At 37.2% G+C, this 24,131-nt stretch overlaps 1 protein-coding gene across 2 annotated transcripts in view; it reads left to right on the top strand.

Moving 5' to 3' along the window:
* The window catches only part of Rnf217 (ring finger protein 217), a 113,800-nt gene extending 97,557 nt beyond the window's left edge, over positions 1-16,243 (top strand). Inside the window, exons 4-7 of one of the 2 annotated variants that reach the window (XM_029532988.1) lie at positions 5,447-5,648; positions 6,070-6,127; positions 7,835-7,906; positions 9,061-16,243. In XM_029532988.1, coding sequence (XP_029388848.1) covers positions 5,447-5,648; positions 6,070-6,127; positions 7,835-7,906; positions 9,061-9,094 — 366 coding nt within the window. In that variant the 3' untranslated portion in view covers positions 9,095-16,243. The remainder of the gene's footprint in view (positions 1-5,446; positions 5,649-6,069; positions 6,128-7,834; positions 7,907-9,060) is intronic. The other variant, XM_021221272.1, reaches the window with a different exon arrangement.
* Positions 16,244-24,131: the final 7,888 nt, after the last annotated feature.

Genomic DNA, 24,131 nt, shown 5'->3' with positions numbered 1-24,131 from the left:
TATAGTCAAGTTGACAACCAGGAATAGCCACTATATCCTCATCCAGGAGTAATTGTACATGCCTGCCATCTCCACTCAGGAGGCAGAGACAAACCCCATTGTTTTCTAAGGCAGGACTCTTACCCTCCAACTATTATTTTTTCCACTAATGAACATTGAAAATACCGTACCACATACCTTTGGGCTGTTTTATGTGATGCTTTGAGGCAGTTGCAAAGCAAGTGGGAAGTTGACAGACAAGAAAGCATCTCTTATAATACTCATAAAGCAAAGGGTAGACTGTTCTCTGTTAAATGTGGACGGTGAATATACCGTTAAATTATCATTGGTAATGTTTAAAATATTCGAACTTGCTCATAATTAAAATAAAATTCAGCCAGGGACCAGGAGCCCCATAGTGTCACCGCTTGTGGCATCTTTTTTTTTTTTTTAAAAAAAAAAAGATTTATTTATTTATTATATGTAAGTACACTGTAGCTATCTTCAGACAGTCCAGAAGAGGGCGTCAGATCTTGTTACGGATGGTTATGAGCCACCATGTGGTTGCTCGGATTTGAACTCCGGACCATCGGAAGAGCAGTCGCACACATTACACCTCACACAATAATAGTGGGAAACTTCACCACCTCACTCTCAGCAATGGACAGATCCTGGACATAGAAACTAAACAGAGACACAGTGGAACTAACAAATTATGGACCAAATGGATTTAACAGATATCTATAGAACATTTTATCCTAAAACAAAAGAACATACCTTCTTCTCACCACTTCATGGTACCTTCTCCAAAATTGNCCATATAATGAGTCACAAAATAGGCCTCAACAGATACAAGAAGATTGAAATAATGCCATTCCTCTGACCAGATCACCACAGTCTTAAGGCTGGTGTTCAGTAGCAACAAAAACAACAGAAAGTCCACAAAAACATGAAAGCTGAACAACGCCCTACTCAATGATAACTTGGTCAAGGAAGAAATAAAGAAAGTAAAGACTTTTTCGGATTTAATGAAAATGAAGGCACAACATACCCAAACTTGTGGGACACAATGATAGTAGTGCTAAGAGGAAAACTCAGCTCTCAGTGCCTCCAAAAAGAAACTGGAAAGAGCATACATAACACTGATCTCTCCTGCCCTCTGGTCTCATGCTCAGAAATGTATGCACTGCCCCTCAGCCCCATGCATACACACATACATAAACACTGATGCAGATATAATACTAACAAAAATAATACATGAATAGGTAATTAAAAATATGAATATAATCTGGACCAATGTAGACTTTATTCTCCAGGGTTTAAGCTGAGGGATGCAGATAATGAGGGTATAGAATAAGCAACACTTCACTGGTGCATTCAGAAGTCCAGTGCTGAGGTCACTGTGCCTCTCTGAAACTCCACTTGGGGAGTACACTGCTCTTGTCTTTCATGCCCTAAATTAAATGTCACTTCCTCAGATAACCTCCTCTTGCCCTTAACACCAGATCGCTCCCTTCCATTAACTGTTCTCCCATACACTCTCCTTTTCTTCATAGAATTTTTTATGGTTTAGGAGATGTGTTTTTGTACAATTGATTAATATCTGTCTATACTTTAAATTATATGTTCCTTAAGAGTAGGAGCCATAGGCCAGGCGTGGTGGCACACGCCTTTAATCCCAGCACTTGTGAGGCAGAGGCAGGCGGATTTCTGAGTTTGAGGCCAGCCTGGTCTACAGAATGAGTTCCAGGACAGCCAGGGCTACAAAGAGAAACCCTGTCTCAAAAAAACCAAAAGAGAGAGAGAGAGAGAGAGAGAGAGAGAGAGAGAGAGAGAGAAGCAACCATGAAAGATTTTTATCAGCAAGAAAGTAATTGTTTGTTGGGCACAGGATACAGATAAAGGAGGAGGAAGGTAGTGAGAGGCTATTTAGTACCAAAGCTCTATGCTATGGAGTTAGTTATGGGACAGTGTTCATACCTGCTTCAGAGACTTCCCTTCATCATAAACTAAGACAGAAGCATGCATATAACCTTCTGTAGCTTACTGGAAACAAATGTACTGAAGACAAGGGATCATTGATGGGAGATACCAAATAATCCTGAAATCAACATACTATTTATTTTGGGGGCAACTATGTCTGACAGTAAAAGTAACTGCTTTTCACTCATTCCGTTTTTAACTTCTAGTAATTTCCCATCAATAATAAGCTCTTACCTACTCCCCTTGACATTGTCTGTTGACTCGCTGATGGTAACTAAACACCCATTATATTTATTTCATCTTTTATTTTATATTGCTTTTTAAGACAGGCTCTTACCATGTAACCCAAGCAATTGTCATGCCTTCCACTTCCAAGCACTTGATTACAGGACTCACTACTTAGTGTATTTTTTCCTTTGACTGCTTGTTGGATAGTATCTAAGGAGATCTTGTTAGCTACAGTTGCCAATTTGAGTACAGGTTTTGTTTTTGTTTTTGTTTTTGTTTTTTTGTGGGCATCTCAGTTGGGGAATTGTTTTGACCAGACTGGCGTCTAGGCATATCTTTGGGACCTTTTCCTGCTTATTGATTGATGTGGGGACGTACAGCTGATGTGAGGACGTACAGCTCACAGTTGGTAGTGCTACCCCTTGGCAGGTGGTCCCAAATTTTTAAGAAAACTGGATGGAAGATAATATAAGGTTCTTATATGAGGCCTATGACCTGTCGAGCCACACATTCTTGACCCCAATAATGGTGCCAGGTATGGGTTTCATCTTGTGAAGGAAGAATTCAACCAGAATTTACATTCAATCAGAAGGTCCTTGTTTACTTTCATGACATCCATGATAGTATTGTAATGGTGGCCATGTCTTCTAGGTTCATCATTGCTGTAGGTCACAAAGTTCACAGCTGGTAATACTAATAATTACCATTCTCTTGTAGCATCCATAGCACCTTCCAGCAGTTTGAAAGTTGGCCTGTAGGAATAAAGCTTTGTGGTCCCAGCTTGATTTCTCCATGTCCTAGAATTCAAGCATATGAGGTCTTTATCAGTAGGGTATTACCATCGAGTTCTGGAGGTAACAAAGTGAATTGGCAATATATATATACACACACACACAAATCTATACCTTTTTTATTTCATGTGTATGAGTATTTGACTTCAAATATCTACACACCATGTACATACCTGGTACCTATGGAGGCCAGAAGAGGGCCTCAGATCATTTGGGACTAGATTGATTGATGGCTTTTAGCTGTCAGGTAGGTACTAGAAATTGACCCTGGTTCCTCAGGAAGAGCAGCCAGGGCTCTTTTTTATCTTTTCAAATGGCACATTGAAATTTATTTAATTTGTACAAATGTTCACTTTTAAACTACCTATGACTTTTGTGTGTGTCATAAAGTGAAGTATAAAAACACATTACCATTACTGATACAACTAGAAATCTAGATATAGCTCAGAACTAATGCTGTGGACACTCCCAAAGCTCCGTAGTTTTTTTTTAATTGGATATTTTCTTTATTTACATTTCAGATGTTATCCCCTTTCCTGGTTTCCCCTCCGAAAACTTCCTATCCCATCCCCACTCCCCCTGCTCCTCTACCCACCCACCTACTTCTACTTCCTGTCCCGGCATTTCCCTACACTGAGACATCCAGCCTTCTTAGGACCAAAGGCCTCTCTTCCCATTGATGACTGACAAGGCCATCCTTAGCTACATGTGCAGCTGGAACCATGGGTCCCTCCATGTGTACTCTTTGGTTGGTGGTTTAGACCCTGGGAGCTCTAGGGGTGCTGGTTGGTTCATATTTTTGTTCCTCCTATTGGGGCTGCAAACCCCTTCAGCTCCTTGGGTCCTTTCTCTAGCTCCTCCATGTGCTCAGTCCAATGGTTGGTTGAGAGCACCCTCCTCTGTATTTGTCAGGCACTGGCAGAGCCTCTCAGGGGACAGTTATATCGGGCTCCAGTCATCGAAGATGCTCCAACATATAATAAGGACACATGTTCCACTATGTTCATAGCAGCCTTGTTTATAATAGCCAGAAGCTGGAAAGAACCCAGATGTCCCTCAACAGAGGAATGGATACAGAAAACGAAAACAATTAATTTATGAAATTCTTAGGCAAATGGATGGAATTAGAATATCCTGAATGAGGTAACACAATCACAAAATAACACACATGGTATACACTCACCAATAAGCGGATATTAGCCCAGAAGCTCGGAATACCCAAGATACATTTTACAGACCACAAGAGGCTCAAGAAGAAGGAAGAGCAATGTGTGGATGCTTCAGTCCTTCTTAGAAGGGGGAGCCAAAATACCCATGGGAGGAGATACAGAGTCAAAGTGTGGAGCAGAGACTGCAGCCAGGACTCTTAACCACTGAGCCATCTCTCCAGCCTCAAGATTCTTTTAAAATAAGAGTTTAGTGTTGCATCCAGAGCAAAATATCAGTTGGTAACAATCACACACAACTATCAATGTAGTTTTCTTTTTTTCCTGATTAATAAAGTAAACATTTCTTAATGAAAGATAAAATTTTGTATACAGACCTGTGCTGATAAAATTTTTAAATGGGTTGAATGTTTATTAGTTCTTCTATTTTTATTCAATCTTTTGACTAAATGAAACCTACACCAAAATTGAAAACTAAATTCTATTTTTACTTTTTAGATATTCTGTATTTTATTGCATTATATGTAAATAACCTCAGGAATATTATTCTGTTTTATTTTTATGTATTGTAATATTACATTTAATTTTTATATTAATTATGAGATGCTAAATGAAATAATTAGTTATTTATATTATGGACACAAAAATGTTTTGTTTTTCATTTCTGTCTACTACAATGGGACCCAGTATCAAACTCCTATAGTAGCTAGTACCTGGGAGGCCTTGTATCACGTTTTATTTACAGTTTACATGTGTCCTTCACAAGGGATCTTCAGATAATTGATGGGCTGCATCCACTGCTATGGGACAGCATATACAAAGAGAAACTGTACAGCTATAAAGGGGAAGGTGACCAGTAGCAAGGATCGTCAGTCAGCTTTGAGTTACTAGGGACCCTGAAACGTAACTACTTGTATGCCCTTGACCACATACTGCTAACTCTGTGTACTTGAGGAGAAAAGAGGAGAGTCACAAGTGAAATGCATAAAGCTGTAGATTCTGGCAACAGCTTACCTGCTAAGTAAGCATCAAGCAATAAACTCTGGCAGGTTTGACTCTTTGTTTTAATTATAAAATTCCCAAATACAGTAAGTGTGCATTTCTTAAAGCCACATTACAGGCTCATAATGGTAAAATTAATATTGGGAACCTTATATATATGATTATAAACAAATTGAAAACTTCACTTCAGGGATGCTCACAAGACTTTTAATTTGGTAAAACCGGTCTATTTTACTTGACATAGTTTACTTTTTAAACACATTAATTGCATTTCCTTCTATTTGTCCCTTTATCCAGATCCATATCCAGAGAACAGAAGGGTGTGACCATATGACTTGTTCACAGTGTAACACTAATTTTTGCTATCGATGTGGAGAGAGATACCGCCAGCTCCGGTTTTTCGGAGACCACACATCAAACCTCAGTATATTTGGATGCAAATATCGCTACCTCCCAGAGAGACCTCATTTAAGAAGATTAGTTCGAGGGTCAGTCTGTGGTAAGTAGCACACATGCTTGCTCTTGGATGCCTCCTTAGGATCTGAGGAAGGGCAGTAGAGCGAGAAAATCAGCCATGAGAATCTCCAGGGCTTGCTATGGACCAGGGGTTCTAGTAGGTCCTTTACCAGTGAGACGAGAATCACTCCTTCTATGAACAAAACTGAAAAGTTAAGATTTTTAATATGGGGCTGGTGAGATGGCTCAGCGGTTAAGAGCACCGACTGCTCTTCCAAAGGTCCCGAGTTCAAATCCCAGCAACCACATGGTGGCTCACAACCATCCATAATGAGATCTTACACCCTCTTCTGGTGTGTCTGAAGACAACTACAGTGAATTTACATATAATAAATAAATAAATAAATAAATAAATAAATCTTTAAAAAAAAAAGATTTCTAATATGACATTCTTTCATGATCAGCACTTCTGAAACACTGGGAAAGCCAATTGGTGGCAAGAAGAATGTATGGACTTAACAGGTATCTAAACACAACGATGTGCTGTTGTTTCTTTAAATATATATATAAAATGCAGTATGAAACAGGACAACGATGAAAAGCACACACATCCAAAGAAATAAACAAATAAAACAGTAAATCTTAAGACACAGTCAATGGTTTGTTGTTGTAGCAGAAATCAAATAAAATTTTAAATTAAAAATGTTTAGGTAAGATATAATTTATGGTTGTGAAAATTTGATTATTGAAAATGATGTTCTAAGGTAATTGTTACTGATGTTGGAATAAGAGAAAGCATGCTTACTACAGTCAAAATCATCTTTAGAAGTTCATGTACTACACTGTCAAGTTTATTCCTCCTAAAGGGTAGACATTTGCTCCTTGAACTCAGTGATGCTGTGACGAAAAAGTATAGTCTGATGCTATGAAGAAAAAGTCAGTGCTATCATAACTTGACAGTTATAGTCTGATGCTGTGACGAAAATGTCTTGGTGGATACTTTAAGAGGATATATTGCTAAAGAGATTAAGCTGTATGTTTAAAATATGTAACCCTATGTACTGTATTCTAGATACTTCCACACAGCTCTATGGATAGCCAAGCCCTTGTTCAATAAGATTTAATAGCACTTAATTGAGTTTTATTATTGTGTAAAGCAAAAGAAAAAAATGCATGTCTGGGCATTATGTTAAATGGACAACAATTCGTATCTAAATACTAGGTATTAAGTAATGTTAAAATTGATATTTAAAACTGTATTTTTATATCTAGTAATCTAATTCCAAAACTGTTTTCTATGAATTAAAAAAGTTAATTTTTTCCTGCCAAACTCCCAACAAATGGCTGAATTATCCTTCATTCATTAATCAATGATTATAACTTATAGATGGTATTGCTGTGTGATTCTAAAGTAGCTGTGTGACTACTGCAGACTTCCTGTTCCCTTCACATTCTTTGTGACATTTTGTTTGTATGGTTATGCCAAAAGTCACAGCACAGTAATAAGACATAAGTAACTGTCCTGGTTTTGTCTATGTTGTAGCCTTTGGAGCCCTAGGGAGTCCTCTAGTGGCTTCTGGGCTGCAGTTACATGTAACAATGGTGATTATTATCACAGATCAAATGTTCATTCAGCAGAGAAACCGCTGGTGCTGCCAAGCATGCTGTGCCTGCCAGCACTGAGCTGTCTTACAATGCTTTCTGTTAACATTTGTTTCAGTGATTCACTTGGGTAACTTCCAGCACATCACTTACTCAGTGGGAAGTTCCTCTAGCGGCTGTCTTCAGGCATCCCATTTGGAGTTCAGTCTGTTAGACATTCATATGATTTCCCTTTATCTAGCAAGTAAATAAAGCATTGTTCTTAGACATGGGGCTGGTCAGACACCCTCTCTGATCCCCACCGCTCTCTAACTTTGTGAGCTCGATAGATTATCCTGAGTCACTCTACTCTTAATCACTCAGCATTCTGAATGTTGAAAGTAGGAGAAATCTAAAGGAGAAGCACAAAGACTGAAGTGCATCAGTGTAAAGGATTATAGTCTGTTTTGGTTATAAGTAGTAAGGAACCTGTGGGTACACAGCAACTGCCCATGGCTTTGTGGCACTGTATACTGTGAATCAGTTCTGCATGTGCCCTTAATTGTTCTTGTGCTTCTTTAAGAATTAGTGTAACTGCTCTGTAACTCAGCAGTGAGAGCCTTTAATTCTTATACTTTTGTTTTCCAGCTGGAAAGCTCTTCATTGCGCCTCTCATCCTGGTTTTGGGATTGGCACTAGGGGCCATAGCAGTTGTAATCGGTAAGACACGTGACATATTTGAGATTAGAATTCTCCCACGGCAGTAGAGACTGTGTGAGTGTACATGTGGTGGTGTGAGTCAGTCAGTTTGTGTGGTTTCTGCTCTGCCTTGCTTCAAACAGCCATGCAGTTCAGGGTATATAAGTCAGAGGAACATGTTTCCTACAGGATGTGTTTATGAGACTTGAATATGTAAACATATGTATTAAAGGAGTAGTTCTCAAACTTAGCCTGATATAGCTAGTCTGTAGAGCTGCTGCAGACACACATTGCTAGATCCTACTGTCAGTTTCTAGCACAGTGTGCTGGCTGGGCCCATGAGTTTACGTTTCTAAAAGGTCCCCGATGCTACTAATGCTATTAGTCCATCGGCCGCACTTTGAGAAGCATTCCTTTAGAAATTTCATCTTAAACATTCTGGATAGAAGCTACATTGATCATTACCCCCTATAGAAAATGGGGTGCTTTTGCTGAATTAAATGATTTTCCACATGTAAACTTCTCTTTATAGATAGTGAATGTGTGGGGCAGAGAGAATTACAAAATATCGCACATTGAAGTCATTATAGTCAGTTTGGACTTTATAGTACAGATGTTATTATCTGTGCTGTCAAGTAGAGGGATTTATGTCTCATTAAGGCCTCAAAATTGTTAGAACTGGGAACCACATGTATGTTCTTATATAAAATGTTATGCCAACCTATAATGAAATAAATATTGTAGTGTGCAAATTATAGGATTGTGACAATAAAGACATGGACATAAGGCTAGATGGTTTGCTAGAAAACATTGGCTTTGTTGTTGTGGTGCTTTTTTAATTAGACTTGTATGATTGAAGGTGATAAAGGGATCAAAGGACTACAGAGAAATAGAAAGAATAAAGTCGTACAGAAAATACATCCCATAGTATTTTTATGTTTGTGAACTATTAATAATTATTGTTGTAAATTAGTTTGTAAATAAGTAAAATTGGGAAAATTTAAATATATATGTATGTACACATATATGTATACACATACATACATACATACATGTGTGTGTATATATACATACATGTACATACATATATGTATACACAGACACACACACACACATACACACACATACCTCAGCACTTTCCTCCCTAATTGCCTTCATTTTTTTTCGATCTCTAGGTTTATTTGTATTTCCTATATATTGCCTTTGTAAAAAACAGAGAAAGAGATCACGGACAGGTATGCACTGGTAATCCACAGAGGATTTCACAGGATGTCAGCCGGTCCCGGGAGGAGCCGTGCAGGATGGTGCACTTGTCTGTGAGTTGGATCCTTAAAACTACCTAGAGGAACTTCTGTCATCTTGTCTCCTGTGGTTCTCTGCAGACCACAGTGCCTCTAGCTACGGTGCACTCCCAACATGGCATCCTGTCCTTTCCTTAAGCAGATTGCTGCTTTTTAAAAAAATGGTCACTTTCGTTAACTATTCACATTTATATAGTAACTCTCACCTGTGTGGTTCTTGGAAGAAGATATTTTAGAACAGGGTATCCTCAGCTGTCTTTTGAGGACACCTCACCTGGAGTGTTATTTGGATTGTCTGAACCTTGTGCTTCCCCCGGCTGTCTCTGAGACATGGTATGCATAGCTGAATCCTGCCTGTCTCAACAAACAAGGCCACTTTTCAGAAGATAAATCAAAGTTCACCAAATGCACCTAATTGTCATCTGTAACCCAAATGGTATCATCGTTCTGTTTTTTGGATATTGTAATTGCTTTAAAAAAAATTATCAGCACCCAGAAGGAATTAATGAAACTAAATTAATGAGAAGAACCGTGAGTTACTGGTCCGTATATGTAAGGATATGAATGTGTGTATATAAATACGTATTAAACCAGGCTCCATGACCATGTGCTTGTCTATTTCCATGTCTATTTTCATAGAAACTTTCAGCCTTGATGGTTATTTTTGTGGGCCTAACTTGGTAATGTACTGAATTAAAGCCAATGTCAACAACAGATTGTTTCCATGGTAACTGTTTCTTGCTCTTCCTATGGTTACACGCACACACAGCAATGTATGCGATGCCACTCTGACACATACCACACATTGTAAACTTAACAAATCTATAGGGATGGTTTCAGAAAGTTCCAAGTTTGCAACAGTTGCTCTTTTCGGATTTCTTGGATTTTGACACATATGCTTTAGCCTGTCCTAGGATTATTTAATAAAGAAAAAAATATTTGCTTTGAAGAAAATTGCTTAAACTGTTAATTTAATTCTCATTCTGCTCATTATTTAATATTACCACCTTATAATCCTAGATAATTCTGCTTTAGGTCAAGTTTTTAAAAATTATTGAATGTTCCCTCTTCTGTCTTTTTTTTTTTTTAATTTGTCCTCAAGTTTTTTACAAAAATAAATACTAGTTTTGGAGGATTTTGCCCATGTTCACTATGTGGGTGCATAATTTGTTTGTATCTCCTTATAGAGAGACAATGTGAGAACAGCTTTTTATGTACATAGTTTCTTCAAAGCATAAACTGCTTTTGGAGAAGGAAGCAAATGAAAATATTTTCAGGAAGTTCTTTTGAGTAAGGAAATGGAATTTAACAGCACAGCTCTATTTCTCTGCTTTCGTCATTAAGTTTATCAAAACAAAGAAGAGATGCTAAGAAGCCTAAACTTTCCATTTATCCTTGAATTCTCAAAATTAGCTGGTTACCATAAATGTAACCATGTTTGGCTTGAAGTAGACACTCACATTTACATGACTATTTCATGGTTTCAGAAACCAGAGTGTAAGAACTTTAATCCCTTGTGTTTCACTGAAAAACTTCATGCCATGAAGGACAGTCCAAGTTTAAGCTAGCATGCTGGTGTTCCTTCCGAGCAATAGCAATGAGCTGGACAACTTTCTGCTAAGTGGCGAGTTTTTGGTGAAAGGAGCGTGCAGTACTGCTGACTCCGGGACTACTTATTCTAGACTATGGTATGAGGTAAAGAACAATGGTCTCTGGTTTCACAGATTCATCTTACCGTGCCTTCAGCCATCCTTCTGGCAAGTGTTTACTGTCCGCTTTAGGTGTGCTAGTCTTTGACCAAAACAATGAGGACTTGTAGACCAAGTCTCTGCTATAAGGTTGCTTAATTTTGTAGAAATTCATCTTTCCTGGACTTGGTCATCAACTTGGCCAGATGTGAGTAGGATGGATGTGTCTTTTGTGTCGATGTATGCATATATCTGTATGTCATATCTAACCTTACCTTGTTTGTACAACACCTCCTGAGTGAATAGGGACTTTTGGGTCTGAGATAGTCTGTATTCTTGGGTTATTGTGCCTGTTGTCTTTGGCCTACTCAGGGATTTTTATTCTAGTATTTAAATAATTTATCTTTTACAGGTATTTTTAAATGATTTGAAATTTTTCCAATATCTGAGTTACAAAGTGATATTTGTTATGAGGAAAGGCTGTTTCATCAGAGGCTGGGAGATTGCACAAACTGCTGAACAGGCATCTCATTTGTAAGTGCATAAATCTGTAAAATAATTGTATGCATTTTTGTCTTTTTAAAGTATATGCAACCACATACACATGTATGTGTGTCCTATCCATGGCAGTAACTTAAAAGTAATCATTTATGAATATTTTACTAAGTCATAAAAATCTTGAGGAGTCAGAAAATGAAGAAAAAGTGTTTCTATGTCAGTGCCAACTTGATGGTAGAACAATAGTAACCTTTAGAGTATATTCTGAAAACTGAAGTATACATGTTAAGTGTTCTTTATGTATGCTTGTCATTATATGTTACCATTGTAAATGTATATGTGTTCCTAAAGAAAATCAAACCATATGAAGCTATAAAATACAAAATTCTCTGCTTATCTACCCATTGTTTTCTTGGGGGTGACTGTCAATGGTCTGAGAATTGTCCTTCTAGATGCTTCCTTACTTCTAATGCACAAATAAGTGTGTATCCTTACGTGTGTATGTATGTATCCTTGTGTGCTAGTTTTCTGCAAATAGAATGACGTCCTTAGCTCTGTCTCTTTTTCATACTTTGAAATATTGGAAAAATAACTTTCCATTAGTGTTTATCCATTTGAAAATTACGGACTAATTCAACATAGAGCTATGTTTTAACTGACTGACTGACTGACTGACTGACTGAGTTAAATGGGAGACAAGATAGTTTTTACTTGTCACAAACTAAGCATCTTCTGCCTTCATGTATTTTGTTACCTACTATGACTATTTCCATGGGACTTTGAATTTTATTTTTTACACAGTATATATAATAAAGATTTTCAAGCTATAATCAGAAAAATGAGACCATAGAAATAATATATTTAAGACCCTACTTTGAGTGGAGAGTGCCTAATTTTAAAGCAACCATCTTTTGAGAGGCTTTCTCCTTAAAAGATTAACCAGATACCTTTCCAAAATATAAAGGAGAAAGTTAATCTCTTCCCAGTGAAGCTGTCTTTTTGACAGTATGAAAAAGATAAATTGGTTTTTCAGATTGCTTCCTTTTAATCTTAGTGTTCCAGCCAAACGGATGGATGTCTAGAACACTCCTCATCTTTATGTGTCTCATTTATGAAAGATTGGAGAGAAAAGAAAGGTTTCAGACCTGTAACACAGCAACATCCTCTTCCCACCTTTATGGTCCAGCACTTAGCCACTTACCATCTCCTAGATAGAAAAGAACAGACAGAAAAACAATTAGAGATGAGTTAGACACCAAATGTGTTGTGACATGGTATCTATATCTCTCTGCTGTGGGATCAATATTCAGTGGTACTTCTTGGGAAATGCTCAACTCTGTAGTATCATCCCAAATCCCAGGACCCTGCTTGAGTCTTTATCTTTTCATCTCACTGCCCAGATATATGCTCTGTGTTCCTGAAATACTCTACACCTTTGCAGTCACTGTCTGTTCTATTTTAGGTCCAAACATGTTTTTGTCCACACTTCAGTCACCATCAGAGAAGAGGAGAAGCATGTTGAGGGGAACAGCTCACCCTGGTCTGTGTGGCCTCAGTGTTTCTACTGGCTTCTCTCAGATTTCACTGCATCTGCCAACATATCTCCTCTCCCCAACAGATAAAACTGTTGTCCCATCAGAGATTTATGATGCCATTGGTCTGCTTATAATCAAAAGCTAATGGCCTAAATAATGTTAGGCAGTATATAAGTACAAAACCAAGAAAATCTAACTTTGGATATTAGTTTTATAAACAAGTTACAAACAAGCCTTAACATGAGTCCTTCCATGTCTGTGGTTAAAGTCTGTCTCCGCTATTGTTTTATGCTAATGTCTGTTGTAATTGTCAGCCTTAAAATGGATGCACTTTTCCCCAGTGTGTGTGCCGTTTAAGTAATTAACTGATGAAACAGAAGAGACAGGTTATGCTTTTCAGCAGCGAGGGTGGATTTGTGCCAGCAAATATGTCTAAATTCTTCAAATGTGAAGGATCAGAAGCTGAGCACTTTATGTAAACCATATTTAAATATTATTTGAGTATAAATCACTCAAAGATAGACCTCCTAAAATTTTAGTAGTCCTGGAACATTTTTGCAACAATATTGCTGTTTAGAACTCACAGCAAATAATGCTGCTATGTAACAGTTTCACTTGAATCTTTGTTTAAAATGTTAATTTCTAGTGAAAGTTTTAATTGTATTTAACTGTATTTCATAGTTCATGAATTCTATACAAGAATTTTTCTTACTAGAAACACAATAAATAAAATAGCTGGAGCACATTTTTTTTTCAAATTATAATTTAATCGTACACTTTTCTACAGTTACAGACACTAACTTCCAAGATGACATATTACAATGTGCGTCTACAATGATCCTATCAATAAAACTAAGATACTTACACAGAAACAGTATTATCAAAACAAAACAAGCACTCCAAACTTGAAAGGGATGGATGGGACTCCACTGTGTCTCTTCCTTTGAGTGGACAACTAAGACTGATTTCAAAGCCATGTCCTGCGTGGGACTTGTATTCATCACTCTGTGAATCTGCAGCTTTAGTTGATGTCATCCAGACCCAACAGACAAAGCCCCAGTAGTGTGAGACTATTGTTATTATCTATCTGCTGATTAGTTAAAGCATACCTTTATATATACCTTACACACCCTTGCTTGTTCGTGTTGTTAGTTGTATAAGCATGTAATCATGCATATTAGAAATTATACTTTTTCTTTTGACTGAAAAAGGGACTGTTTTGAGAATAGTGACTTAAAATGCAAAAAACATCTTTGAAAAATACATGAAATATTACCAATGCCTTTTGAGGGTCATTTATGTCTCTAAAAAATACTTCATTGATTTATTGAGTTATGTAGACTCATTAGCATAGACAATAATGTTTGTTTTTCAGTTTTGAGCTGTATGCTACCACTGTTTCTCCTCATGTACAGCAGTATCTCAACCCCACATGCCTATTATTTTCCTTAGTTTTCCAGACTATCCTTCTTTTTACTTCCTCAGTCACCTCCTCATCTTGGCCAATGAGGAATAAATTGTCTTAACCACTAGCTCTTTTTACTGAAATGCAATAAAGTTATGCTGAAGGGTCTTTGTGACTTGACTCTAGTGGTAAAAGTGTCATCTATCTTTTTTGTTTGTTAACTGAAATGGATCCAGAGTGTCTGGATCAGTTTTCCTGATTCTTGATAGGAGTTCAGGAACTCTCTCTAACCCTGCCAAGTTAAATCAAACAAATGAGATGCCAATTGGACCAGAAAGTTAACAATACTCTATAGCCAAACTTAAGAAATTCATAATCACTGGAAACTTAATCCAGCAGCGTCTGCATACCTGATGGACAAAAAGCACATATACATTCACACAACCTGATACATAATCTTTTATCCTTCATCCAAAATGTTATAGTTTTGATTACTGGTCTTTAAGTAAAAACATCCTCTAGCTTGAGCTTACGTTGAACTTAAACAGAGTAGCAATTGTACATAATACACAGTGAATGATTTGTGCTCTTTGGTTATTATTAGACAGTTTCATAATCTAAAGTAGATCACCTTTCCTATAACCAGGAATGGCCCTATTCTAGAGAAACCGTTTATCATTTGAAAATAGTCAAAGATTTTGATTAATTGGATTTATATATCAGCCACATTCAAAATGTATTTAGTATAGTTTTACTGTTCAACAAAAATGTTCAGAGAGCCAGACTCAGCATTAAATGGTCCTAGGAATCACAGAAACGCTCTTTTCAGATTTTCTCCTTGTGGCTGGCAGGCAGTGCTGCACTTACTGGTCCATTTCAGTGTCAAGGGTTCGCCTTGTGAGCAGCTAGGAAAACTGTCTTAATATTCTAGTTAAATTCTTAAAAGAAAAAAAAAGTTTTTCATCAGCATTACTCCCTCAATATCTAAATATATTGTTTCAAACAATTAATATCTAAATAACTAATGCACATATCTAATCTTTAGCCTATAGAAAATTAGCACGTTTTATGTTTCTTTACAAAGAAATTGTAGATTATAGTATTATTACTTCTTAGCAGCTAAATATAGGTCCTTTACTAATGCCCATGTTTGAAGTTGCATCTGATAACTCCTCAATAGCTAATATTTATTATGGGCCATTTTCATCAAAATTAAATTTCTCTAGGTAGTGTTTTGAAAACTTATGAAACCTTATGAAAAAAACCTTACTTTTATATGAGATTCGGAATAGTAATTGGCTATATATAAGTGCATAGACACCATCTGTCAAAACAGAAACGAACTGGTGCAGATTATTTGGAAAACTAACAGGCATCCAGGTAGGATGCTTGGCAGGTGGCCCAGCCAGAAACCCTAGGTCTGGGGTTGTCTAGATTTGCTTCTGGCTCCTCCTCAATCCACAGTGGAATCTTTAAACAGGCCGGTCCACTTTAGTTTTATATATATATAAACAATATATATATAAATTGTTTCCTTCTCCCCTGCCCTTTAAAAATTGGTTCTGTGATGAAAGGCAGAAGACATATTGCATGTGTACACTGCTGCGAGTGTCTGCAGTAACCATCATCCTTGTATCCTTCTCCAGCCCTGGCTTCCCATGACACAATAAATTTAGGGACTTTAATTTAAATCCGTAGAGCTGCTGACACCTCTTCTACCTTCTAATAAAAGTTCTTTTAGTCCCTTGTGGGAGGAAAAAGAAAAACGTTGGCACACTCTTTGCTTATTAAAATAGTTACTAATATACTAGTAAGGAGTACATCTTTAACTGTTAGAAAAAAATCTAATAAAACAGCAGCAGGCACATGGCTTTGATCCTACCATTTGTAACTTCCAGGACAGCCTGATCTACATAGTGAATTCCAGGACAGGCAGAGCTACACAGTGAGACTCTGTCTCAAAAACAAACAAACCTGGTAAGAGAGGCACCTTGGTCTTGCAAACTTTATATGCCCCATAGAGGGGAACACCAGGGCCAAGAAGTGGGAGTGGGTGGGTAGGGGAGCAGGGTGGGGGGAGGGTATAGTGGGCATTCGGGATAGCATTTGAAATGTAAATGAAGAAAATATCTAATAAAATAATTTTTAAAAAAGAAAAAAAAACAAACAAACCATCAAATGCCAACAAAACAAAAGCCAGCAGCATGCAGGTGTCAGTAAATTAACCCATCATTTTTATTAAGAGTCTGTACAGGAGTGCTTCTTGGTTGGTTTCTCTTTTAAGCAAAATTGTTGAGACATTTTCATGAAAAATACCATTTATATCTCTTGCAAACTTTTAAGGACAATCACATTATCCATGCCTTCTTTTTTTCTAAGTGTTAAAAATGCTAAAAAAAAAAAAAAAAAAATGGGTCTTTAATCTGTCGCTACTGCACTGCATATTCAGAAATTGACATTCTAATGAATGATTACATTTCCTATTTAAATATGAAACCATATCTCATTTCAATTATGTTCTCAAGAATAATAACAAGGGATAATGGCTTCTTCATCTTAACGTGGGTAGTTTGCATCACTTATTGGTACCAGGTCTTGTCACTGCTTTTTATTGCACAGTTTAAATTTTTCTATAAACTTTATAGCTCCTTTCCAATTAAAATGTCATAATGTTTTTCATGTTGAAAGTATTTCTTTAATTTTTAAAAATTTTTAAACTGTTTCTGCATTACAGTAGTTGTCTTGCTAATTTTGATCTTCATAAAAGTACATGGAAGAAGCTATTTTGAGTGTATTTTTAGTAAGTAGGCAGGTAGAAATAACAAAATAGATGTCATTGATATTCTTAATCCCTGAAAAGAAATTGGAAACTGGAAAAAACCAATTTTATCAAGATTAAAAGGTGGAAAAACAAAGGTATCAAGACCTGATTTCTTATATTGTTGAAGAGGTCACCTTCCAGATAAGTGCTTTACACAGCTGGTACCATAAATTGTACCTAGTGTCTGCTCTAGTCACTGCAGTGTTAGTGCACTGATCATTGAAAAGAAAGAATGCTTGAAGAAAGCATGGAAGATCAACATTGTTTCCACTCTCCAGTAATGCTAAAGCTACTGTGCAGTCCTAAACCTTCCATATGGTGCTTGTGTGATGATGTAATATTTGTGTATGTTATTAGTGCCTTATTTCTTTCATGTGACTTTATTTCTTATCAGAAGAGCCATAAATTTCCTGTTAGTGTTCTTTGATCCCTCTACGTAAAGCATGGCAATCAGGTGTCTTTATAGATGTACCTAGTCTGCATTTGCTACTGAATCTACTATGTTGTCTCTAGAATAATAAATTAGCTGTATTTTTCTTAAGTATGTTATTTATTTTTAAGCTAAAGCAAGAAAATGAATATTAAATAATGGAAATCAAAGTTCTTGTAATTAATTTTTATTTTTAAAACACACACAAAGGCTGAATAAACTGGAAACAATCGATGAGCTTGTCTGCAGCTCCAATTATGGTAAAGCCACAAAACTTTACAAATATCATTAAAAGTAAATATAACTGTGGCACTCTAGAAATGTATCTATTTACAACTTGACTTTGAAGATATTCTATCATTAAGTTTCTTATAGATGCAAAAAAATGTAGTTGTCACAATTTACACATTATCCATTCACAGTAGACTGTAGCAACTTGAAGCCATTCTGTATATTACTCTTTTAGCTCTGTGCCTTTTATCTTGTGTTATACAAAATACTGACTTTGTTTTGACTGATATATATCATATATATGAAAAGTCTAAACATACATGATAATGATGATTAAATTAAACCAGGGGTGAAGAAAAGACAAAGACATGGGTTATATATAGAAATGCATAAATATTTGACAAAAGGGAAAAAAATCTTCCTGCCAACCAATACACCCTGCTGGAAATGACCAGGTTTTTTTTTTTTTTTTTTTCCTGATTTTAAAGTAATGAAATTTAAAAATCCATTACCTCAAGAGATTTTAGTGGACATGTCATGTCCGCTAAAGGATACATAGCGTGTTCCTTCTAAGTAAGTACTGTCTCACTTAATAAAATGCAACACAAGTATCAGATCACACACACTGTGGGGCTAAGTCTTTGAAAAGATGGAATCTTCTTGCAGACTCTCAGTAATGTCCCTATATCCTTTTATTGTAACTTTTAAAAAAGAGATCATTATTTTGGGTTTATGTTTTTTAATTGGGAGGGTAATATTAATTATGATATAAGATCTCATGGAAGAATATAAAGAGACACTCTACTTGGATGAAAGTAGTGGAAGTTAAATGGTTCCAATTGTCACTGCGTGTACAGAGTACATTACTGTGGAGTGCTATTTACTACATGATGTGTGCGAATGTCATGAAGAGTCATCTAGTAATACCTAATAAAAGTTTTCGAAAGAGAAGACTCTTGTCTTTTTTCCCAATAGATTTTGATTCTAAGTAAATTAAAAGGCAAAAATCAATCAATACCCAGCAATTATAAATTAATTTGGAATTACTTGAGTAGTGATTATTCTTTTACTGAGAGAGCTAGATAAACAAAGGAAAATAGAAACCATTACCTCAAATATATATGTTTTATATCCTAACAGTTTTTTCCTAGTCCTATTGCCAAGAAGGGGCAATAGTTAGCCAAACAAGATACACATGATTTTGATGAAGAATAAAAAATGGATATTTATCCATTTTTACAATATGATGCATTCATACAATGAAGTACTACAGGACAATCAAAATGAAAAAATCAAATAATGACTGAGAAATCTATTCAAGAGCTGAATCTCACAGGTACTGTGTAGTATAAAGTAAGCTAGACACCTTGAAAAAGTATAATGTAGAATAACAGTGATCAAAACCAGACAAAATTAATCACTGGTCAGAACATGGTTGCTGCTTTCAGGGTGGGGATTGTTGACTAGAGAGGAAAATGAGAAAGCTTTCCAGAATAGTACAATCTGTGACTCCAGGATGTGTTCACATGTGAACTGTGTTGTGCACTGAAATCTGGACACTTTAAATGTATCTTGAATATATATTATACCAGCACTTGAATAAAGTCATCCATAGTCCCAGATATGGATAAAGGTGACTTGGATATGGCATCTGCTGAGATGTAAACACTAGCCGCCTTTTCAGCTAGCATGAGCTATTTGTACTTCACTACTGTCAGCAGAATAAACTGTTCTTGAACACAAATCCTGACACACGTTCTTAATGGATTTGGGGGTCACAGGCTGAAAACCTGTGGCACATGCCCCTTCATACATCCAGGTGGCATCATCCAAAGTTGATGCCAAGTCATATTCCTGGCACCCATTTAAAGTATTCTTTCTGTTTTTCCTTGACAAAACTTTAAAATAGTATTTGCTATTTGATGGGTGAAAAGAATCTCATCTGATCTTTTTAAATGACAGGTAAACTGGTTATATACACTGCACTGACTTTTGAATTGCATTTAATGATGCTCGTTTTAGTGAGCATTCATCTCCAAGCCCCATGCTATAAATTTAAATGCAAAATAGATACTACCCCTTACTATAACAACAGTTGCCAATAACAGATACATGCATAATACTGTAGACACTTATTTCATTCATACAACGTACCACAAATGTTTGCAACATATGCTCCAAGCTAAACAAGCACTTTGAATTGTACATTTCTCTCTCTTCTAGAATTCTAGTTCAAGGGCCTCTACCACTGTTGATCACACATGTGTCCTAGAATGAATTAGTGGTTTTTAGACTTCATATCCTCTCATTTTTGCCCAGTTTTGGCACCATATTTTAAAAGATGCTTTTAGTGTGGTATAGTGTGTTGAGAGTTGGGAGATCCATCCTCATTATGGACATTTCTATTTGTTCTTATCTATTAGCCTGCTTCATGTACTTAAGTTATATTTCAACCAAGGATCATTAGGAGTTTCCTGTTGAAAAGTTAATGATTATACCCTTCAGAAATTTAGCCATGGTGCTGGTTTTAACCCTCTGGTCACAGTTGAGGTGGGTTTCTGAAGGTGGTATGTACACAGCTCAGTGCTTAGCTCAGTTACCCAACTGAGAATTACATACTTCCAGGCTGTATAATTCAGAGCATGTTACTTAACTTTGCTGTGATTAGGGTTTTCTTTTTGTATGGAGATAGCACATATCTGAAGGCAGTCTTGAGGCTTAACTGGGTTTAATTTGTGTTTAAGTGCATATCATATTACCTTGCCCTTCATAAACTTTCAGTAAATGTTAGCTCATACTTCAGTTAGTGACTTTTCTTTGGAACATAGCCAATACAAGACGAATCTTTAATGATAGGCATGAACACTAGAGAAAGGTAATTTACTCTGATTATTACACATTATGAGTCTAGGATGTCATTTGAAATGTCCCAAAAGGCAAATTGTTTTGGTGACTAATGTCTATTGGTTAAATATATAACTTTGCTCAAGGTCTCAGTTACCTTGTTTCATTCACCACACATTGTTTTATCCTCTGAGGGATTCCATGTCACTCACCTGACGGTGTGGCTCCTGTAGGAGGGTACCATTACTTCTCATACCCCACCATTTCAAAAAGGAAGCTTTTCTGTTCCTCCTTTAAAAGTGTGACTGGAATGTAGCCCTAGCTTCCAGATGACATTTGTCTACCATCTAGAAAAGATGACCACATGGCTAGAGTGAAGTTCCTATCTTGCCAAATAAACACAAGAGAGTAACAGAAACCTAGCCTAGAACTTCCAGAAAGAGCATGGCAGTGCCAATATTTTGACTTCCAGGACTCCAAAACAGCAATATTCTGCCTTTCTGACCCACTAGCTTTAGAATGAAGCCACTAAGTGAAGCTGAGAACTGAACTTTCCAACATCCTCAAGGATGTGCATTAGCCTTGAAGACCTCAATGTTTGGCTGTTTTTCTAAACTGTTGGATTATATGACCCAACCCTTGGTTCTCTTTCTCATTATACTCATAGTAAGCTTCTTTGACTTCCTACCAGTGCAGTAGCTGAGTTCTGAGAACAAACATTTCCAACTGGCCTTGAAGCAAAAGCCTGACATTTTCTTACAACCTGGCCAATGAACTGATCCATGACAGATGAATTCCCAAGCAGTCACAGCACATCACTGAAGCACATCACTCCAGTCTCCTGGATGAAGAGTCTGACTTGCAGGCATACCTGCCACTTGTTCACTCATCTCCTACCTTTTGAGTTCCTACTATGTGCCAGACTATTCTAAGTTTTGATGATATATCAGGTAACAAGGCAAAAACTCCTGCCCTCATGATATTTATGCTTGTTGGGAATGGAAGGAATTTACCAGTAAGTTAAATATGTAAATTATAGAGACGAGAAAATTAAATCCCAGAAGAAAAATGGGCATCATGGGTATAGGCTGCTGAGAATGTTGTGAACAAAGCTAAAGGAATTCAGTTGAAGGTACCTATAAGAAAAGCCTATAAAAGACACAGGCAGCAGTAGTACCCAAGGTCCAGACAAGACTACAGAAAAGCTGGAATAGATGCCAGGATCTAAAGATGACTTGGAGCATGGATGGTAATGGGAGCATTTTATAGTCTTAGGCCTGAACCTGGTGGCTCAATAGCCCATGTACAGTATTGTGTAGCTTCTGTAAAATTCAGAACAACTAGTCCAGAAGCCACAGCCCTAGCTCTGTGGTCCGGTTAGACTACTGTGTCTCCTTAGCTTGCTCCTGATGTGCATTCTCTGGAAGTGGGATGTGCTTGGATATCGAGCATCAGTACATTTAACAGGAAGCATTAGTGGGAGAAACAAGAAACATGATTTTCCTTAATATTCCGAAAAATAATAGTGAAAGATCATGGAGTTGATCCAGCTCAATTGATCCAACTTGTCACAATGGGCAAAGAGGTTATAGCGACCATCCCGAAGACAGTCCCAAGTGTAAAGTGCTCTGGTGTTACTTTATCAAGCTTCCTGTCTGGTCTTCCATACACTATCCCAAACGTTCCTTTAATTTCAGCTACTTGTTTCTCCATTATTTATTCAGCAGACAACTATTGAGCACTTGTAAGAAGATGTATATGGTTTCCTAGATCCTCAGAAGATAAAAAACAAAACAAATAAACAAAAAAAAAACAACAACCAAGTCTGTGCCCAGAGATACGCAGGGAGGAAAACAGGAGGCTGAGTGCAGCCTTTTTAACCATTGGCTGGCTACATTCGCAATGTAAAGGGGAGATTTTGCACATGGTCCAGAAAAAAAAAAGTGTTTAATGGCTTCTTTGTCTTTGAACAAAATATTTTGATTGGCCTTTTGGCTGTTTTATTTGTTTTTTTTTTTTTGGTTTTTTGTTTGTTTGTTTGTTTTTTATTCAAAGGAAACCTGAAAAGTGTGGTCTCTTTTCAGAAGGATCCTAGTTGCCCAGAGAAGGTATCTGGTATTTATCTCACATGCTATCTTTCACTGAGCTAGCCTCTAGCCCTGTCTATCTCAACACCTAAACACTTCCCTAGTCACAAGTTTCTCTGTATGCAGATGCCCAGTTCTTCTTCAGAGCAATGCATCCAGTGATGGATGTGCCCCCTGCCTTCCTCTCCATGTGGCCCATAACTATGATAGTTGCTGGCCCATAAGAACTGTCCACTGTCTTTGGTGAATGACACAGTCCTTTACACTGAACTGTTTGCAGAGTGATGCTACACAAACCACAGTCTGGGGTTATTACTTTCCAGGGACATATTTCTCTGGGTGTGGAAGTGGAGATTTGCGCTTAGGATGGCTACTGCTGGGAGTTACCACGATCCAGGGCTGTGAAAGAATACAGGAAGCAAGATCAGAAAAGGAAAGAAAGGTTGCAAGGGAGACTCTCTGTGAGCCTGTCAGCAAGAGGCCACCATGCCTAAGAAGCCCAGCAGAGAGTGTTCTGCCTTACAACAAGAGGAACTTCAGGCTCCACACAGACCAGACACAAGGTGTGAACTGCTCCAGGGAAGGTATGGTGGCTCTTTGAAGAGGCTGCGGTCTTCAGCTGAGGTCACTAGAGGATCACTAAAAGCTATTCATTGTCAGCACTCTCAACTGCAAAGGGAAATGCCTCCAGAAATGAAGTAGGCAGGATGAGTGGGGAGGATGAAGCAGGCAAGACAGGGTAGGATCAAAGCTGGGCAGTGCATTACAGGTTGTTTTTGTTCAGTCCCCGGGACACAAGATCTCTCGTCCCAATATTAAACAAAATTCTCTCTACCACATTCAGTAATCACCCGCAAAAGGTTATTTTTACATTGGTTGGTTTGTTTCTTTGTGTAATGGCCTGGAATTAGCCTTGTTTCATTACTCATTAGCTTTATAAACACTGAATAACTTGCCTGTCACACAGTTTGGAAAAGATGGAGCAGAGAGCTGATTCTCACTGTACAGAGCAAGGTACCTACATTAGTTACTTATCTTGTTGTTGTAATCAAACACCTGGCAGAAGCAACTTCAGAAAAGTTTAACTTGGAACCACAGTTCAGGGGACAGCCCATCACAGAAGTGGCATAAACTTAAGGCAGCTGGTCACATTGCTTCCTCAGACAAAAAGCTTAGACTTGCTTATGCTCATGCTTGGCATATTTTTTTTTTCTTTTTACTTACTTCAAGATCCCAGCCTAGATAATGGTGCCAACTACAGTCAACATGGGTCTTGACCGATTTAGATTGGAGGGTCTCAACCTGTGGGCTATGACCCTTTGTGGAGGGGTCATATATCAAATATCCTGCATATCAGATATTAACATTATAATTCATAACAGTAGTAAAATTATTACATAGGGGTC

The sequence above is a fragment of the Mus pahari genome, chromosome 21 (genome assembly GCF_900095145.1).
Source record: "Mus pahari chromosome 21, PAHARI_EIJ_v1.1, whole genome shotgun sequence".
Lineage (NCBI taxonomy): Eukaryota > Metazoa > Chordata > Mammalia > Rodentia > Muridae > Mus > Mus pahari.
Note: the sequence above shows the minus strand (reverse complement) of the source record. Positions and strands in the feature narration are given on the sequence as shown.